We start from the raw sequence: 17970 nt of genomic DNA, 5'->3' as shown, positions 1-17970 counted from the left end.
CTGTGCTTTGTATCTGTATGAGTGTACATGTGCAGCTCATTGTACCCCTGTACGTATGTACCTGTTTTATACTTTTAACCCGCTGAATGTCTCTATTTTAGTAACGCCGTCCAGTTTTCAATGATTTTCAAGACCTCAGTGTCTAAATGTAAGTAGTAAATGGACCTCATTGAGTTTAGAAATTACCATGGATGAGGTGCGTTGAAATTTTAATGAATCCAGCATTGACTTCTCTTGGTAATTTAACTGTAAATGTGCCACTGAGACATTTTACTCTCCATCACCCTCTCCTGGTTGCAGTGCAGATCTATTCATCCAGCTCATATTACCATGTTATTTCTGCTTCCCCATGTGCTGCTTTTTAACTGTGTGCCCATTGTAGGGCAAGGAAGTAGGTATTCGCACAATAACTCATTCACTATATTCCATGGCCAGTTTCCAAGCTTCCCCTCTTGCAGAGTTTCTCACATGCAGGTTGCAAATGTCAGTTACATATCTCACAAAAAGGTCAGAGGTTGAGCCGGTTAAAGCCATCTGCATGTCTGAGTTCACATGTCCTGCAGTTTGTTTACCAACTGTGGTTTAACTTAGCAAACTGCTGGGAGATCGCCATATCCCCCGCAAACATCCGAGTGCGTTATACTGTATGATGACTGGTATGTGTGTGCTGATCTACTTATGTCTCTGTTGCTGTGCCGGTAATCTGTTGTCACAGGTATTTACCTGTTAGCTGACTGACATACATGATCAGTTATTTGAGCTTGAACATACAACTGTACACCTTCTGAATGTTCCTCTCTTTTACCAAAATGAGACGAGCTTGATTGCTTTGTTGGTCCATCGTAAAACACTCTTTAGCAAAACCAGAGAGTATTGGTTTGTCTTAATATTGGTTGTGTCCATTGCTCTAACAATCACCTCTGGTTAGGTCAAAATAATTTTTTAATTAAATGACTTAGATGTAAAACTTTTCCAGCTCTACATGCTGCTTTTCTTGTTCATAAAGATTTTCACTTATCCATGTCATAGGATATGTAGAAGTACTGCAGTAAAATAAAAACCAGTGGATGTTGTATTTGATTTGGGACGTAAACATAGCAATTCATAGCTGTCCCTTGTTTAATTTTAGACACTTTATCCACAGTTAAAGTTTATATTCCACATATGTTAGACCTTATATACGGTACTTCAGATATCACATTTCTGCCACTCAAATCCAGGGATGGTGATAATACCTGTTTGGATGTTTCATTTTAAATCAAATGGCTATTAGAAGACTTACACCTGTCTCTCACCCTCTGATATCTCTTCTGTCTCCACCTAGCGTCCAGGCCTCCTCCCAGCCAGGCTCAGCTATCCAGGATCAGGACAAGGAGACCCAGGAGCACCAGAAAGCAGCTCAAGCTCCCAGTGTAGGGGTGGAGGGAGGTGTCCAGGAGCCTGTCCATGAGGAGCCTGACCTGTCCACCCTCAGCTTGACTGAGAAGATGGCCCTCTTCAACCGCCTCTCACATGTTACGGGCAAAACCTCCGAGGGCGCTCGAGGAGAGACACGTCATCGCAGGGCCAACGCTCGGTTTCAAACTCAACCCATTACCCAGGGAGAGGTGGAGAAGGTAAAAAAAGTTTTTATGTCTTATTGCAGGCGTAGGTGAGCAAAATTTTAAAGTTCTGTAAAATAACGATAAAAGACTGTAGTTTCTAAAACATACCGCTCCGGTAAATTTCACTTCACAGCATTACAGTGGATTCATTTTTTCCTTGTTTTCTTGTCCCAAATCATTATGAACATTCACAAACATTTACGTTTAGGCCAAATAGAGGTGCAGATACCAGCACGAAGCCCACAGGAACAGACGTCCAGAGGACCTTATAAATTTAACTGAAATAAACAGCACTGCATCTACAGATTTTTTGGGACGTAAGATCTTTTTACAGTAAATGTGCCTGAAGCAACGGACTCAGATTCACTTCCAGGTCACTTATGCTGCAGTGAGTGTCTTGCAGTGCACCAGTTTCCGTTGGTGTGTGATGGATGAATGTTGTGGTTCTCTGTGCAGCTGGATGATGAACCAAATGAACAGGGGTCACAGAGTTTATTCTGCTTTTGCTTTTTAATACAATGGCCTCTAGATGTCACAAATCACCAGCAAATCACACGCTGAATCTCAGACATACTGTGGCAACCATTTTGTCAGTTGACATGCCGGAGTAATCACCTGACACAGAGAAATTGTCCTCTGCGCAGATATTGTGTTAAAGCACACACGTTGTCTGAAGAGGCACAGTGTCAGGTACATCATAACAGGTTGACTTCACATACATCATATTTTCAGCTGTAAGTCATAGTCAATCACTGGTGTCCACACAGGAAGCTGAGCCGCCGGTAACCCCTGCAGTGTGTAACGGTGACTTAGAGGCCAATCAGGGAGAACATGTAAGACCCCTGCTGCCTGTACTGGAGCTTCTGACTGGCTGCATTGAATGACCTCGCTATTGACTGTGACCAGCGTTGTCTTGATATGGCAGCTACTGCTTACGATAGCTGAATGATGCCCATAAATGCAATCCAGAGTGTATTTTAAAGTTTGAAATGACTTTACAGCAGATGTTGCCTTGTCATAAAGAACTGAGTGTAGGGTTCCTTGTATGTTTTCTGTGTTCTCATTTCTGGATATAAGAAGTTTCTGTGACATGCTTGCTCATTGCATAACAAGCACGGAATTATTTGACTGCAAATGCTGCATGCTAGTTTATTCCTTCTTGTTCCCAACCTAATTAAATTAGCAAAAAATGCTTATCTGGGGAATAGGTATGCAGATGCACCTGGCCTTGTGTGTTAGGCTCTGGTATTACAAAAAAAATTAAAATAAAATTAGCTGACTGTAGTCTGAAGTTTGACATCTCTGCTGGAAGCAGAGATGGGGCACATGTTAATATACAAAGCACTAATACTGATGCTAATAGGGATACAGCTTCTTCTGGCCTTTTCGGTTACATTACAGGTAAGTAATATAACTTCCTGTAACTTCTTGGATCTTTCCAGCTGAACTAAATGAACAATAAGTGCTTGGCCATCAGAAAGAACCTGATAAAGATACTGATTCCTTTATCGTTATTATCCAGCTCTGAAGTTAGGTTCTGTTTCATGCTCAGGGGCACATTAGTTGACAGTAGCTGTTGAGGTTTTTATTAATTTTGCTTGCTGATACAAGTTAACACTAGCCATAAAATCACAATGGCCACATTTATGTTTTAAGTATAAGAGGCTGAAATATATTTTATTATACTAATCACAGTCAGTTCCATGTATAACATAAATCAAATTGATTATCAGGCAAATATGAACACAAATAAATTGGAAAAGTGATGAGACCAGATCCAGGCAAGATGAATGGCACTGTGAATGAATCATATGAATGACATACCCCAAAGGCTTACAAGCGTCACAGGATTACTGCTAAAAGTGAGGGCATTTCTGGCAAGTTTATTATTCACTTGTGTCAAAGTCTGTGCTCCATACCTCCATTTTGTGAATGACAGCTTCATGAGCAAACCTGAAATGTTTTCCCTAATTTGCTTTGGTTTCTGCCGTCCTTCCCCTCATCCAGCCGTCTGCTCGTCAGACAATAACCACTGTAGCATCCTCACATACCAATCTCTAAATTCCCCACACTTCATCCATCCCTTCTCCGAATCAATCCCTTCAGCTCCGCTGTTGTTGTTTTGTCCATCCTGACTTTTTGACATGATTCCTGCTCTTCCTGCAGCTGAAAAAAGGGGGTGAGATCAAACTGGAGCCCCTGTCAGCCTCCATCGTCCGCTCTGTGGCAGCCGTCACCTCCCAAGCCTCTGTCACCACGGTAACCATCATGCCTGGCAGCAGCAGCGTCAGCGATGGAGATGGTCCCCGTCCAGGGAAGTCTACTGCCGTCTCCTACATCCCTGCCCAACAACAGTCTTGCAGCACCACAAGCAGCCACCAGGAGAGGGCGTTGAGGTATTTCTCCATGACCCAGAGCGGAGACCCTGGCCACCCTGAGCGAGAGCTCAGCTCCTCCCCTCTCCTCCCTGAGAGCCAAGAGAGAGTGGGGGCTCCTCTTCCTCCCACCTCCTCTGCTGGTCACAGGCTGCAGGCGGAGGCGGTGGAGGAGTGCAGGAGAGAGTGTCAGGAGGAGGAGGTTAGGGGGAGACAGCAGGGAGGAGCCAGAGAAGACAGCCAAGAGGGCAGCATTAAGGGAAAGCTGCACTCCCCCGACAAGGACCGGGACGGCAGGGAGCGGCGGCAGCATCCCCAGCTTCAGCACTCTGCCGAGCCCTCTTTGAGCAGGGGCGAGTCAGAGTCTCTGCCCAGCTGGAGAGCCACAGACGGTGACTCCCAAGAGAATTGGGAGAGAGTGGAGGGAGGAGGAAGAGGAAGAGGAGGTTACCTGAGAGAGACAGCTCACAGCTCCTCCAGACAGGAGCAGGAGAGGAGCCAGGCTGGCATCTCAGGTAGGAGGCTTCTCTGATGCCTTATACAGAAAAGACATGGAGAGAAGCGAGGGAAAGAATAATGGAGAGGTGTGAATAGCTGTGGGGGACAGAAGGGATGTGGGAAGCAAAATTAAAATGGAATGGATGTAACGAAAAGAGAGACAGGGGGTGACAGAAAAAGAGGAAGCAGTGTCCAGGGAAGGAGCTGTTCTCATTATCCTCGTTGTCTTATGCATCGTGCTCCCACGCACCATAGCTGCCGGCTGCACACACTCTTGTCCCAGCTGGGGGTGTTTGATTTGGCTGATAGAGAGAGCGAGTGTGTGTGTGTGAAGCAAAGACAGACGTCTGAGGCTGCATCTAATTTGCATTTTTTTCCATGCATTTGCCTCGTGGCTCTCTTTGTCTGGAAAGAGGAAGTCTTTTCTTGACACCGTTTGTCGTCAAGGATTTTTAAATCGAACTGTGAGAGCTCGCTGTCATGGCCTGTAACGGGGCTGTGGTCCTCTTGCACCACATTACGCCTGTGGGTTAGCGATGTGCATGCTTCGGTATAATGGGCCTGACCTGTTTTTTTTATGTGCTAATGCAGAATGTGTCTCGGGGTGGTCTTTTCCCATGCATGCACACAAAAGATGAAAGCACTCAATGAGAGCGAGTGCAGAACAATTGGCCGGCACTTACATGAAGCAGGTAGAGGACAGGAAGGACACAATGAAAGCCTTGTCTGCAGGCTGTACCCTTATTTAGTTCTGCAGGCGTAGATCTTCACCAAAGTATATTTATGAGAGTATCATGAGGCTAGGAATGACTTGCATTAATTCCCTGGGGACCCTAACACTGACCTGATCCAAAGACAAGCCTGGGATGTTTGGTTTTGTCCTGACAGTTTTGTCCCCACATGTGAGATGACTCTCCAGAATTTGACTGTGTGAACAGAATTTTGTCCCTCCGGCAGAATTAATACAGATTAGCACACACAGAAACCTCATACAGAGTATGCAGCAGATATGTGTGACACCAATGAGCTGTCTTTCCTATAAAACCAGCTGCATGTGTGCATGGGGATGCATGTGTTGCAGGGATGAGCAGGGGATGTATGGAAATCAATATCAAAGTGAAAATGGATGCTGTGCTTCGTTTTTCTGTCACTTCTACTGCATCAAAATTTGGAGGTGACCCTGCGATTTGGCGGCTGAGACACTGACCGTGATATATGACGTCTCTGGTTCTCATTCAGCCTTTGCTGCATCTCTCGCTACCTCATTTCATGTCATCTCTGTAATTGTTTTATGTTACCACAAGTGAGTTTCAACCTGCTGTAAGTTAATTTAAAAGATCCTTTGTGAGAGCTGCAATGATTAATCGACCAACAGAAAGATATTTTGATTATTGATTATTCATTAAAGTAGTTTTTATACAAAATTGGTAGAAAATGCTGTTTTCATAAGGCGATTTATTGCTACCCCCCATTGGACTTTAAGAGACTAGGGTGGACATTTGTCACTATTTCATAGACAAAACAATAAGTCATTTAGTCTAGAAAGTAGTGAATAAAAATAATAGTTCATTGGACTTCTATACTTTACACCAACGTAAAGCTTTTGGATGGTCTCCCAGACCTTCCAATAATGTTATGGGTCTTCTCTGATAATACTTTAATCAAATGGCTAAAATTCAACTTCAGATATTGTGACTACTTGATTATATTCTGTATGCTTTCCTTTCAGACTTGCCTGACCATCCTGTGCCACTGAGGCCTCTGATAGCTAAAGTGTCATCCAGGACAGTGTCTCACGTGTCAAGCAGCCAACAGCAGCAGCAAACCAACGTCCAGCCTCCTCAGACTCTTCCTAAACCCTTCGCACAACAGCCTCCTCCAACCCTACCCAAGCCTCTGTCCGACATCCAGCCCTCCTCCCAGCCCCCCACAACCTACTCCAAGCCTTTCACTCAGTCCCCGCAAACCCAGCCAAAACCTCAGAGATTCATCCAGTCTCTCCCTAAGCCTTTCCCACAGACAGGCCCGCATCCTCAGCCCAAACCCCAGGTGCCTCCTCAGACACCTCCCAAACCCCAGTCCTTCCCCCAGGCGCTAGTCAAGTCCCAGTCACTGCCCCTGGAGCACAGTGAGGACTTCAGCAGGCACAGTGTCCAATCTGGAGATCTGCTGTCTCCCACAGAGTCTGGAGACCTTCTGTCTGACAGCATGTCCTCCAAACAGATGTCCATCAAGGAGAGGTGAATGGCTGCAATGTAATCGTTTGGTCACAAAGATCACTATGATCACTATCAAAGTTAACGTCCACTAAAAGTGCTTTACTGCCGCTCACAGGTTGAGCCTGTTACTTTGAGTCTCTGAAAACCAGAGGCCAAGCGAAGCTGTAAGCACAAGTCACAGACGCTGACAGGGATTTTGCGCAGTGAAAAGCCAGTGCACTATAAATTTGCAGCGTTTGACATAATGAGGCAGAAGTCACCGTCCGCCCTTCCTTTTGCAGTATACGGGTTTGTTCCATCCTATTGCATTTTTGAAGGTGAGAGAGATTCATTTTTAGCAACGTTTCTCCTCCCAGCCAGCAGAGAGCTGTGAGGACTGGAGGAATCCTCTGAGAATCTGATCAGATTCCTCTAATGCTCTCATTTCTGCCCTGTCCACAGTCAAACTGTGGAGACGATGACATACTTTCTTTCACCCGTCAGCCATCCATTATCAGTGCTGTGTAGACCTTTTTCAGCAGACTGCTGGCTGTAAAGCAGGGATGCCTGACCCAGTTTTTTACCCTTGACTTCTATGGAACTATCAAAAATGCACATTTTTCACCTTTTTGATAACACATTGATCATAATAACTAATAACTGTCAGAGCCTAAAATAAACTCAAATGAAAATTTTGAAAAAAGGTCGTCTTGTTAGCATACATGCTAGCTGAGGCAGAGCAAGTAAAGAGATCCAAACAAATTGCAGCTGTACGGTACTTGCAGCTAGCCTTATGAACAATAACGGCTGGTTATAAGCCTGTTTTTCATAATATCAGATTGGCTTATTCACCCACTTCCATTTTTAAAAGCTTCTTGTTTGATGTCAGAGTGGCACTGCTGAAGAAGAGTGGTGAGGAGGACTGGAGGAACAGGATCAACAAGAAACAGGAAGTGGTAAAGGTGGCATCCACCGAGCAGCAGGCTCAGCAATGTGAGACGGAGCAGACGGGCCAGAAGAAGGTCAGTCTGATGTGCACATGACATCTCAAGTCACGTTCACTCACGTTAACACGTCATACTAACAATACAATACATGGTATGGGCACATTTACTGAAGCGTCTCTCTGCAGCTCAGGTGTGCACTGTAGTTACCTACCTGAACGAGTGCTTTGTTAAAAAAAACCAGAGCTTCATCAGAAGTCTTCAAGTGTTGCTAGCTGGTGCTGTAAGGCTCTAATGGATGTCGCTGTGAGGCTGTGTGGTACATCTGGTTTTATTTGATCATAACCAGTAAGAATGATGGCCAAGCAAGTGACAATTAAATTTTCTTCTTTTGACCACACTGACCTGCTGCTGCACTGTTGTCTTTTATTGTAAAACTTCACAAATGCACAAGTGTCTTATTCTTGTGTGGTTTAATAGTTTGCCAGAGCAAACACGAGTGCCACATTTCATCGCCCTCATCCTTCATGGTTGCCATGCCAGCTCCCGTCCCTGCTCTTTTAACTAAGTGCTCCTTTCATTTCCTCCTTCAGTCCATCTGTTGTTTGAGCCCAGTGATCCAGATCAGTGTAGCATCCAGCCCCCCATAGGCTGTAAACCAGGAAGCATATGGGACAGTCTGTTTGTAGAATTAGCGGTCTGGAGTTTTGGGAATAGATTCTCCTTTGTAGTCGTTAGTTTCGGTAATGACTTTGAAAGCTTATTTGACAGAAGGAAATGGTTCAAGAATCGCTTATGTGTATTTGTTTGCAACTCTATTGCTTTAAACAGCAGAAAGAATTAAATTGGTAAGCTCAAAGATAGCCTTGAATTTTGGGATTTACACTTTTTTCACTGCAGCTCATCTACTTCACATTAATATTCTGGTGGGCGAAACTGCCTGCTTAAACCCTGGATGGTAATCCTCCAGGCAACCTCACCCCTAAACCCATTAGAGTAACAATAGTCACTCCCCCTTCCTCCCCTCCTCTCCCTCTGACTGAGCTCTTCCCCTGTGTTTAACCCCTCAGGAGGACGGGGTGGTCGCTCAAGACCCCTCTGCCATGTCTGTGTCTGAACAGCTGTGGGTAAGACCCGCACACCGAGCCTCTAAACCAATCAGCTTTGTGTGGGTGCTCTGCTGTCCAATCGCAGCTCTGTGTGGACTTTGTGTGAGACCTGTGCTGCAGGATGGTGGTTGGAAAGTTGTTGATGCTGGAACTTTTCTGAGCTTTCTTCAGCTTTTTGCTGATTCTATCTCTGAGGGGCTTTAAGTAATCGATTAACTTAAAAAGTAAACTTTTCTGAATAAAGTTTTGTTTTGCTTTTGGACGTCCATCAAATTTACAGTTTTTTAAACGAGTGTGCACGTAAGAATATGGAAATGTTTTCAAGCTCGTTGTGTTTTTTTGAAACGTCTTTACGTTACGTTATGTCTTTACACGATAAATCTGAGGGGACATCAAAAATCCTTTTATTTTTCTTTAAATTATTTAGTTAACTCTTGAAGCCTGGTTCTGTTTTCACAAGATAGAAAGTCATCATGTGTTTAGATCTATTACGATTTAGTTTTACTTAATGCCCCCCTAAGTCTTAAGCTGCGTTTGCCCTGCAGTGGTAATGTGACCTTCAGCTGTGCCTGTGACAAGCTGTCCCTGTCTCAACTTACAAGGTACCACAGGGAAGCTGTTGGCTTTTGCAGTTTTCTGTTTTGTTTCTAACTCTAAACATTTTATTAAGTGATCTTAATGATCTTAATTAACTGCACTTTTACTAGTGGATGCATGGATCAATCAGTTTCACTTTGGTAATTCCTTACAGAAAAACTGACTTTTGCGTCTATCAAATATGTTCCAAAGACATACTTAAAGAAATGACAAAAGTTAGTTTGGGTTTTCAGAGCTTTTAGATCAGGTCTGGCAGTTGAAGAACGAGCAGTTTAACATGAGTTGTGCTGCACTCTCAGTTTCTGGCCTCCTTCGTCTTCCTTCATCTGCATGTTCATCGTTTGTCTTTTGCATTTCCTCCGTTCCTTTCTTTCACTTTTCCATCCACCTCTACGCCCTCAGGAGCCTGTCTTCTCTTCCACCTTTTCTCCTCCTATCTCCCTCGGTCAAAAGTGTCAGTACACCGACCATCATAGTCAGGTAAGGACACGCACGCTCGAATGCGCTGCATGTACTGGGCTCCACCTGCTGCTGTGATGGGTGCTCTGGGTGCTGTTCAGTTTTGTTTGGTTCTGACTGCATGGGTACAGCTCAGTGTACAGCCATGGAATAAAATAGATTATACAGGCTGGTGTGTGGATTTGCACCAAGCACGCTTGAGCGCTTCAACTCTTTTTATATCTCCTCGGTTTGATATGGTGCCTACATGAATAATTGCTCCTTAGGGAAGTGTGGAGTCACACGAGGTTATACTGAAGCTGCATCTCATTGTCGGGTAGTTACGGAAGCCCTGAGGGGCTTTAGGTCTCACTAGCTTCTCAGAGCTTCCGGAGGTATTAGATCCAGTGGTGTCAGGAAGCTTTTTGGCTTGATTGATTTTAGGTTTGAATGCAGCTCTTAAACCTTATTAGAAAATAACCCCAAAATGACTGCAAAAGCCCTGAAATTAAAGCTGACAGTCAGCCTCGTTGTGCAGAGTTTATTACTTTGCATGCAAGACTTGGCGGTTTAACTTAATAATCTTTCATAATTTGACAATTTATCTGATTTTCTTTCGTCCGTGCAGAAGATGGGAGAGGAAATTGAGGCCCAGATGACCATTGAAGAGAGGAAACAGATGATTTCGATTCGTGAGGATGCGTGGAAGACCAAGGGCAAAGGAGCAGCCAACGACTCCACGCAGTACACTGTGGCTGCACGTATGGTCAAGAAAGGTCAGTGCACAAACCTGCTGGTGTCCACCCGTCCTCACTGAGGAGACCCCCACTACAACAGACATGTACTGCACTTTAACGCTAACTCACCTCAGTGATGTTTGTTTCTCAGTATTAAATTTTAAACTTTCTATGCACGAGTGGATGCTGGAATGAAAAACAAAAGTAACTTCTGTCTCCTCTCAAACCCCTCACCTGTGCCTTTGCATCGTCTCAACAGATGTTAAACTGATGGTGCTCTGGTTGTTGCTAATGTTTCTCGACCATCTAAGTGCTGCTTATGTGCGAAGCTGCTGTTTCAAAAGAGACAAACAATCTGAGAGCTGACTATGAGCACAGGATTTAAACAACTTATGTCACTGATATTGCTATCTTTGAGAATTTCAGGCCATGTTTTAAACTGATGTTTTGATTTTGAATACAACAGGACTAAATCACCTCTGTGAATTTACTATTAAAAGCACAATGTTAATAATCGCTGAACGACTGGTGCAGGCAGCAGGTTTTCTCTCCTCGTCTCGTCACACTGTCCTGCCTCTTCTGAATTTCTGCCTGTGTGTCCACAGGCCTGGCCGCCTCCTCCTCGGTTATCAGTCCCATCCTGTCGCCGGTCTCCACCAAACTCAAGAGCGGCATGCCTGCTGTCAACAAACCTCAAGAGGGTGAGACCGACTGGCGTTTCCTGCGTCATCACTTCCTGATATCCCTGTCAGAGGGCTGTATCAACCAGATTCATTTAAAACCTGAATGGATTGAAGTTAATTTTAACATTTGCTGTCACTTTAGAAAACTCATTAACAACACAAAAAAAAACATATGATGATGAATAACTTTAACCTGTTAAGTGACCAGCTGTAAAGAAACAGATCAAATTATGTGCATCTTTTTTTCTCAATGTAAGGAAATTTCATCTGGTATGTCGCAATTAATGAAATTAAATGTCATTTATAGAAATTGAGGCCAGGCCAGAGATGGAATCTGATAAGAAACTAGACAAGCTGGAGAGCTTTTTGGGACGTCTGAATAGCAAAGGTACGTACATCTTTGCTGTTTTTAAACAATATTTTTAAGTGATATTTTTTATTAAGCAATGATTTGTGTCGCCTTCAGTTCTTTATTGTTTTTTCTGCTGCAAATTATATCCTTCCTATCAATTTTATAGTTATATTAGGATCTAATCTATTTTATTAGTAGTATTTTTATTATTATTATTATTATTATTATCATTATACTATGCTGTTGTTATTATTATTATCACTCAGTGGCAGGTCTGCAGGAAACCACCATAACAGTTACTGAGAAGGCAGTGAAGGAAGTGATGAAGCTGGACGACGAAATCTTCTCCAAGTTCTACAGGCGCGTTGCTGAATTTCCACGCATGCCGAGCAGGATCGAGATTACCGAGGATTTTGACACCATCTTTGGTTCTCAGGGTCCCAAGTAAGATTAAAGTCTCCAATTGTACACATGTCATACGCCACAGCCATGTGTGCTCAGACACCTTTCTGCCTTTCCAGGTTGACTTCGGCCATGGTGCAGCACAAGCGCTCGGTGCGTCCGTCCAGGAACGTCCAGTCGTCCAGAAACCCTCTGAAGATGCTGGCGGCCAGAGAGGACATCAGACACGAGTACACCGAGCAGAGACTGAATGTGGCACAGCTGGAGAGCAAAAGGATGAAGGCTGAGAAGAGTGAGTGTGAGGGTGTGTGAGTTTGGAGTCAAAACTCCGTGAGGAAACATTATTTCTTGAATTTCCCTCGGGATCAATAAAGTATCTGTCTGTCTATCTTATTATTGTGCGCAGCTCTTTGTTCCGTGGGTAACAGAACTAATTGACCCACATCTGCTGCAGTGTTTACAACAGGGATTTGGTTTCTTTAAAGTTTGATGAGGCTTCAAATCCACACTTTTGCATTCCAGTTAGTAAAACCTCTGAGTACTCTGAGGCTGCGCTGGCAGGTCTGGCCAGTAAGGAGAACTTCAGCAGTGTGAGCCTGCGCAACGTCAGCGTCTCTGAGCAGATGTCCAACAACAGCGCCGTGCCGTACAAGAACCTCATGCTGATGCAGATCAAAGGTAAAAACTCTCTTTGACTGTGTCGAGTCGCGTTTTGCCTGCATGATCCGTGCCGCCATCTTTTGAAGTTCCTTCCCAGATTGAGCTGATGTTCGCTGAAGGAACTGAAATAACTTTATTCTCTCCAGGCCGCCGTCATGTTCAGACCAGGTTAGTGGAGCCGAGAGCGTCATCGCTCAACAGCGGCGACTGTTTCCTGTTGGTCACTCCAGAGCACTGCATCGTCTGGATCGGAGAGTTCTCAAACGTCATCGAGAGGGCCAAGGTGAGCGCTGTACCTGTGCTGTTACAGACCCTAAGAGTTTTGGTTTCAGCAGCATTAATGCTACTGTTGTCATATTGGGGATTGAACAAAGATGATTCATGGATGATTCTGCCTCTCATTTCCATTCCCTACACACACACATTGGCACAAATACCCATCTGTGCTCCGCATTAAACACATGCTGTCGGGCTATTCTACAGCTCTTCCAGTTCCCCAAAGCAGGTCTGTCTAGACACTTTCCAATAAACATTTGTTTTTCTACTCTGCCTGCTTGTCCTTTGCTGTTCACTCGCCATTTTTGACGATTTTATGCACAAAAACCCCTCAGCAACGTTCAGACAAGACTCTCCTCGGCTGTTAAGTTGCACCTTTTCTCAGAGTTTTTGTTTAAAGCAGGCTGTTGTAGAAGGCAGTTTGCTGCCACCGGACAAATCCAGAGAAGTCAAATTTCCCTTATGTTTACATCAAAGTCAACATGAGAGCATGTGACGTCTTCACAGTCTCTGTCACCATCTTTAAAGATGGGTAAATCAAGTCTTTGTTTCCCACCTGCAGGCAGTAGATTTGGCCAACTTCATCCAGACGAAGAAGGACATGGGCTGCAGGGCGAGCCAGGTGCAGACCATCGAGGAAGGGCCCAACCCACAGAATCCAGATACCCAGCAGTTCTGGACAATCCTGGGTGGACAGACTGCGTACCAATGTAAGACAAGAGCCCCAAATCCTCAGACCTGTTTACAGATAACTGCTGGTAGATTTCTCTGACACTAGCACTAATGCCATATGTCTGTCTAATGGCACTACAGCGGCAGGTCCACCAGAAGAGGATGAGCAGTTTGAGACCGCCATCGTGGAAACCAACTGCATCTTCAGACTGGTGGACGACAAACTGGTTCCTGATGATGAGGAATGGGGGAAGGTTCCTCACAGCTCTCTGCTGCAGTCCAAGGAGGTCGGTGGGACAAAAGCCTCTCAGCATCCTTTGTCTTCTCGGTTTTATAACAGACATGGTGCCTTTTAACTGTCAACTTTACTTTCAGCTGCCCTCTGACTGAATCCAGAAGCTGTAATGCAGAACCAATAATTATAACACTTCACAGGTTGTTTGCAGGGGCTTTTATAAAACATGTAGTGTTTGCTAACATGGACAAACAGAAATGACTCATCCATGCTTTCCTGTTGTTTCTGTTGCTGTTGCTGTGTGCGGGCTGCAGGTGCTGGTGTTTGACTTCGGCAGCGAGGTGTATGTGTGGCACGGTAAGGAGGTGACTCTGGCCCAGAGGAAAGTGGCCTTCCAGCTCGCCAAACACCTTTGGAACGGGATGTTTGACTACACCTGCTGTGACATCAACCCACTGGACCCGGGAGGCTGCAACACACTCATACCCAGGTGTGAATCACACGCACACACGCACACACACACACACACACACACACACACACACAATGACATTTTTTTTGACTTGCATTCATTTGCATGATGTCTTTGATTTAGCCTAGCATAAAGTTTGATCCTTTTCTTTGTGTGTGTGTTTTTCCTGACAGGAAGGGCCAGGGACGCCCTGATTGGGCGATATTCGGCAGGCTGACAGAGCACAACGAGACAATCCTGTTCAAGGAGAAGTTCGTGGACTGGACCGAAGCAAAGTCGCCATCACCAAAGGAAAGCAGCGAGCTCATACCCGAGCAGAAGGTGCAACGCCGGCTTTATCAGGATAATTAGATTCAAGTCAAACATGTTTTCTCAGTCTGCCCTTCTGTTCATTTATTGGACTGTGGCTCAAACTAGACGAGGCTGGAAGTTGTATGTATAAATACTTAAAAGTACATTCTTTCCCTTTTTCTCTCTCAGGAAGCACCCAGGCGACAGTGTCAGCCTTACGACGCCACCCTGATGCTGCCCGTCCTCCAGTCGCCCATTTCCACCATCGTGGATGGCATAAATGTCGGCCGCGGCTACGGGCCGGTGGAGACTGAGGACCACATGAGGACTCAGGAGATCAGCACAGTTTCAGTGGATGTCTGGCACATCCTGGAGTTTGACTACAGCCGTCTGCCACGACAGAGCATCGGCCAGTTCCACGAGGGAGACGCCTACGTGGTCAAGTGGAAGTACATGGTCAGCACCTCAGGTAAGTCACTGTGGTATTTATACTCCAACACCTGTGTTCAACTGCAATTCAAATGTCATACTTAACACGGTGAAATAATTTAATGACAAAAAATTAGCGGAAAAATTTCAATGTGACAATTACTTACTGATGAAACATGTACAGCAAAAGTGATAAAGTGTACAGCATCTTGGATGATGTCACTGAGGTTACAATAAAACCTCCATCAGGAGGTTGGTTTCAGAGTTTTACTTTAACATTATTGACAATTCAGGGTGGTTTGTTCTTGTTGTATCTCGCGTGTGTGTCCCAGTTGGCCGCCGGCAGAACCCCGAGGCGAGGAGCAGCGGTCCGGGGAAGGAGAAATGCTGCTACTTCTTCTGGCAGGGTCGACACTCCTCCGTCAGCGAGAAAGGGACGTCAGCGCTGATGACGGTGGAGCTGGACGAGGAAAGAGGGGCACAGGTACTGGAGCCCGGGCCGAATAATCCAAACAGAAACCACGTGAAAGAATGAATCAAAGAGAAAGTAAAATGTGGGGTAAAATGATTAATAATCTGACCAGACTCTAGACTCCCTCTACAACACAATACCCTTCGTTTCAAGGTCTGAGTGTGGAGAAGAACGTTCGTTTGCATTTGTGTCACTGGTTTCACAGGTTCAGGTGCAGCAGGGAAAGGAGCCGCCATGTTTCCTGCAGTGCTTCAATGGAGGGATGATCATCCACGCCGGCAAGAGGGAGGAAGAGGAGGAGAACACTCAGAGTAAACATTTTAACTTCTCTGCTTTGCACTGTGGTTTTCTATCTAGTGATAGTTAGATAAAGATGATGGTGTACTCTGCTCTGCTTTTGGTTTACATGTCTTATGTGGGTCTTTTTCCCGGAATACTGAGTGATAAACTCTGCTTGTGTCCAGGCGAGTGGCGCCTGTACTGCGTGCGCGGTGAGGTGCCGGTGGAGGGCCACCTGCTGGAGGTGGCCTGTCACTGCAGCAGCCTGCGCTCCAGGGCCTCCATGATCCTGCTCAACATCAACAAGGCCATCATGTACCTGTGGCACGGCTGCAAGACGCAGCTGCACACTCGCAGTGTTGGAAACACGGCCGCACACAAGATCAAAGAACAGTCAGTTTTTACAAGTCTTAGGATGGCTTTCAGGATGAATTAATAAATAAAAAAACATTCTTGCAGGCTGAATGGAACTCTGTCTCCCTCTTGTTTCTCTCAGGTGTCCACTGGAGGCAGGTCTCCACAGCAGCAGTAAGGTGACCATCCACGAGTGCGATGAGGGCGTGGAGCCTCCGGGCTTCTGGGAGGCTCTGGGGAGAAAAGACAGGAAGGCCTATGACTGTATGCTGCAAGGTACAGCCTGAGTGATGCGTTCACTGTCTCAGTCAGATATGAGGCCTCAGCTCAGACGAGGCTGCAGTTATTTGTGACAGTAATAGAAAACAAAAACAGATTGTGTATTTTGAGACTGTATTGCACTGAAAGTTGCCTAAATAAAATCATGGAGGTCAAATTTAAACCTTTTGAAAAGGTTCTAATGCTTCTTCTAGTCATCCTATTGGTGCTAATAGTACACTTAAGTTATGGGACTATTATGAACAGCTTCTTCTGTAACTCAGTCTACTCCTAGTTCACAGTCTTGAATTCAGTGACTGAAAAAAATCTAAATTAAGGTTAAGATGCAAACCACAGCTCCAAACCAAAGCGGAATGATTTATCTTGTTACATGCTGACTTCTGATCTCGCTTTTCAGATCCGGGAAAATTCAACTTCACCCCACGGCTTTTCCAGCTGAGCAGCACATCTGGAGAGTTTGTGGCGACGGAGTTCTTCCATCCGTCCCGAGCTCCAGACCTGGTGAGCTCGCTGCCCTTCCTGCAGGAGGACCTGTACAACGCAGCACAACCTGGTGAGGCCTGAGGACGCGATGAAGTGCTTGAACCGGTCTGACGTGTACGCGTGTTAGCCTGATGGACGTCATCTGGTGAAATCTTGATTTCTCTCCCTGACAGCCTTGTTCCTGGTGGATAACTTCCATGAGGTTTACCTGTGGCAGGGCTGGTGGCCTCAGGACAGCGAGAGCACCGGCTCGGCTCGCATCCGCTGGGACGCAGACCGAAAGTGTGCGATGGAGACCGTGCTGCAGTACTGCAAAGGTTAGGGCCGTGGTCGATGCAGAAACGCTTCAGCGATGGCTAATATGCTGTCAGGTTCACGGTTTGAACTCCACACGCAGAGTCGGTCTTGGTGTTACAACAGCAACAGCACTAAGGCAGCAACGTTTAGAATTCTTGTGGTGATTTTTCTTCTGCAGAGAAGAACGAGAAGAAGCCTCAGAAATCGTATCTGATCCACGCCGGTCTGGAGCCGCTCACCTTCACCAACATGTTTCCTAGCTGGGAGCACAGAGAGGACGTGGCTGAGATCACCGAGAGGGTCAGCGACACACAAAACATCAACCTGGCTTACACTCATTTATATCATATAAGCATAATCAGGGTTTTCAGTCGGTCTGCTCACATGTTGAGGTTTCCTCATCAGGCTCAAATCTTTATCTCCTCACATCTAATGTTCACACACAACCTCCCTCACACATATGTAAACACACAGTCCAAAGGCCTGCTGTCACTGCGCAGGACTCCATGCAGTGTCTTCTGTTGTGCTCGCAGGAGGCGGATGTGTGTAACCAGATCATCCTGGTGGAGGACGTGTTGGCTCGGCTCTGTCAGAACACCTTCCCTCTGGCTCAGCTGCAGGCCCGGCCGCTCCCAGAGGGAGTGGACCCGCTCCGCCTGGAGATCTACCTGTCTGACCAGGACTTTGAGGTCAGTAAACCCACAAATGCTGCTGCACAAAAGCAGACTTTTTAGATGCATGTTTTCCCTCCCCTGAAGAGATTTTAGGACACTTTAAAATCTGTAATTATCAAGGATCAAGGAACTTTTATTGTCATACCAGCTCACGTTTACA

General features: G+C 45.5%; 1 protein-coding gene across 12 annotated transcripts in view; it reads left to right on the top strand.

Moving 5' to 3' along the window:
* The window catches only part of LOC124068784 (supervillin-like), a 38113-nt gene that overhangs the window by 16620 nt on the left and 3523 nt on the right, over positions 1 to 17970 (top strand). For 6 of the 12 annotated variants that reach the window (XM_046407255.1, XM_046407256.1, XM_046407246.1 and 3 more), the window contains 27 exons: positions 1325 to 1616; positions 2372 to 2437; positions 3771 to 4494; positions 6207 to 6717; positions 7565 to 7697; positions 8690 to 8746; positions 9728 to 9805; positions 10392 to 10539; positions 11106 to 11201; positions 11491 to 11571; positions 11802 to 11979; positions 12057 to 12241; positions 12460 to 12615; positions 12744 to 12880; positions 13436 to 13583; positions 13687 to 13832; positions 14095 to 14270; positions 14426 to 14573; positions 14733 to 15012; positions 15305 to 15456; positions 15650 to 15755; positions 15909 to 16116; positions 16220 to 16353; positions 16754 to 16909; positions 17013 to 17156; positions 17315 to 17436; positions 17670 to 17825. In XM_046407255.1, the coding sequence (XP_046263211.1) occupies positions 1325 to 1616; positions 2372 to 2437; positions 3771 to 4494; positions 6207 to 6717; positions 7565 to 7697; positions 8690 to 8746; positions 9728 to 9805; positions 10392 to 10539; positions 11106 to 11201; positions 11491 to 11571; positions 11802 to 11979; positions 12057 to 12241; positions 12460 to 12615; positions 12744 to 12880; positions 13436 to 13583; positions 13687 to 13832; positions 14095 to 14270; positions 14426 to 14573; positions 14733 to 15012; positions 15305 to 15456; positions 15650 to 15755; positions 15909 to 16116; positions 16220 to 16353; positions 16754 to 16909; positions 17013 to 17156; positions 17315 to 17436; positions 17670 to 17825 (4918 nt within the window). The remainder of the gene's footprint in view (positions 1 to 1324; positions 1617 to 2371; positions 2438 to 3770; positions 4495 to 6206; positions 6718 to 7564; positions 7698 to 8689; positions 8747 to 9727; positions 9806 to 10391; positions 10540 to 11105; positions 11202 to 11490; positions 11572 to 11801; positions 11980 to 12056; positions 12242 to 12459; positions 12616 to 12743; positions 12881 to 13435; positions 13584 to 13686; positions 13833 to 14094; positions 14271 to 14425; positions 14574 to 14732; positions 15013 to 15304; positions 15457 to 15649; positions 15756 to 15908; positions 16117 to 16219; positions 16354 to 16753; positions 16910 to 17012; positions 17157 to 17314; positions 17437 to 17669; positions 17826 to 17970) is intronic. The other 6 variants (XM_046407247.1, XM_046407249.1, XM_046407250.1 and 3 more) reach the window with 6 other exon arrangements.

This window comes from Scatophagus argus, chromosome 13, assembly GCF_020382885.2.
Source record: "Scatophagus argus isolate fScaArg1 chromosome 13, fScaArg1.pri, whole genome shotgun sequence".
Classification (NCBI taxonomy): Eukaryota; Metazoa; Chordata; class Actinopteri; family Scatophagidae; genus Scatophagus; species Scatophagus argus.
This window is presented reverse-complemented; position numbering and strand designations above follow the sequence as displayed.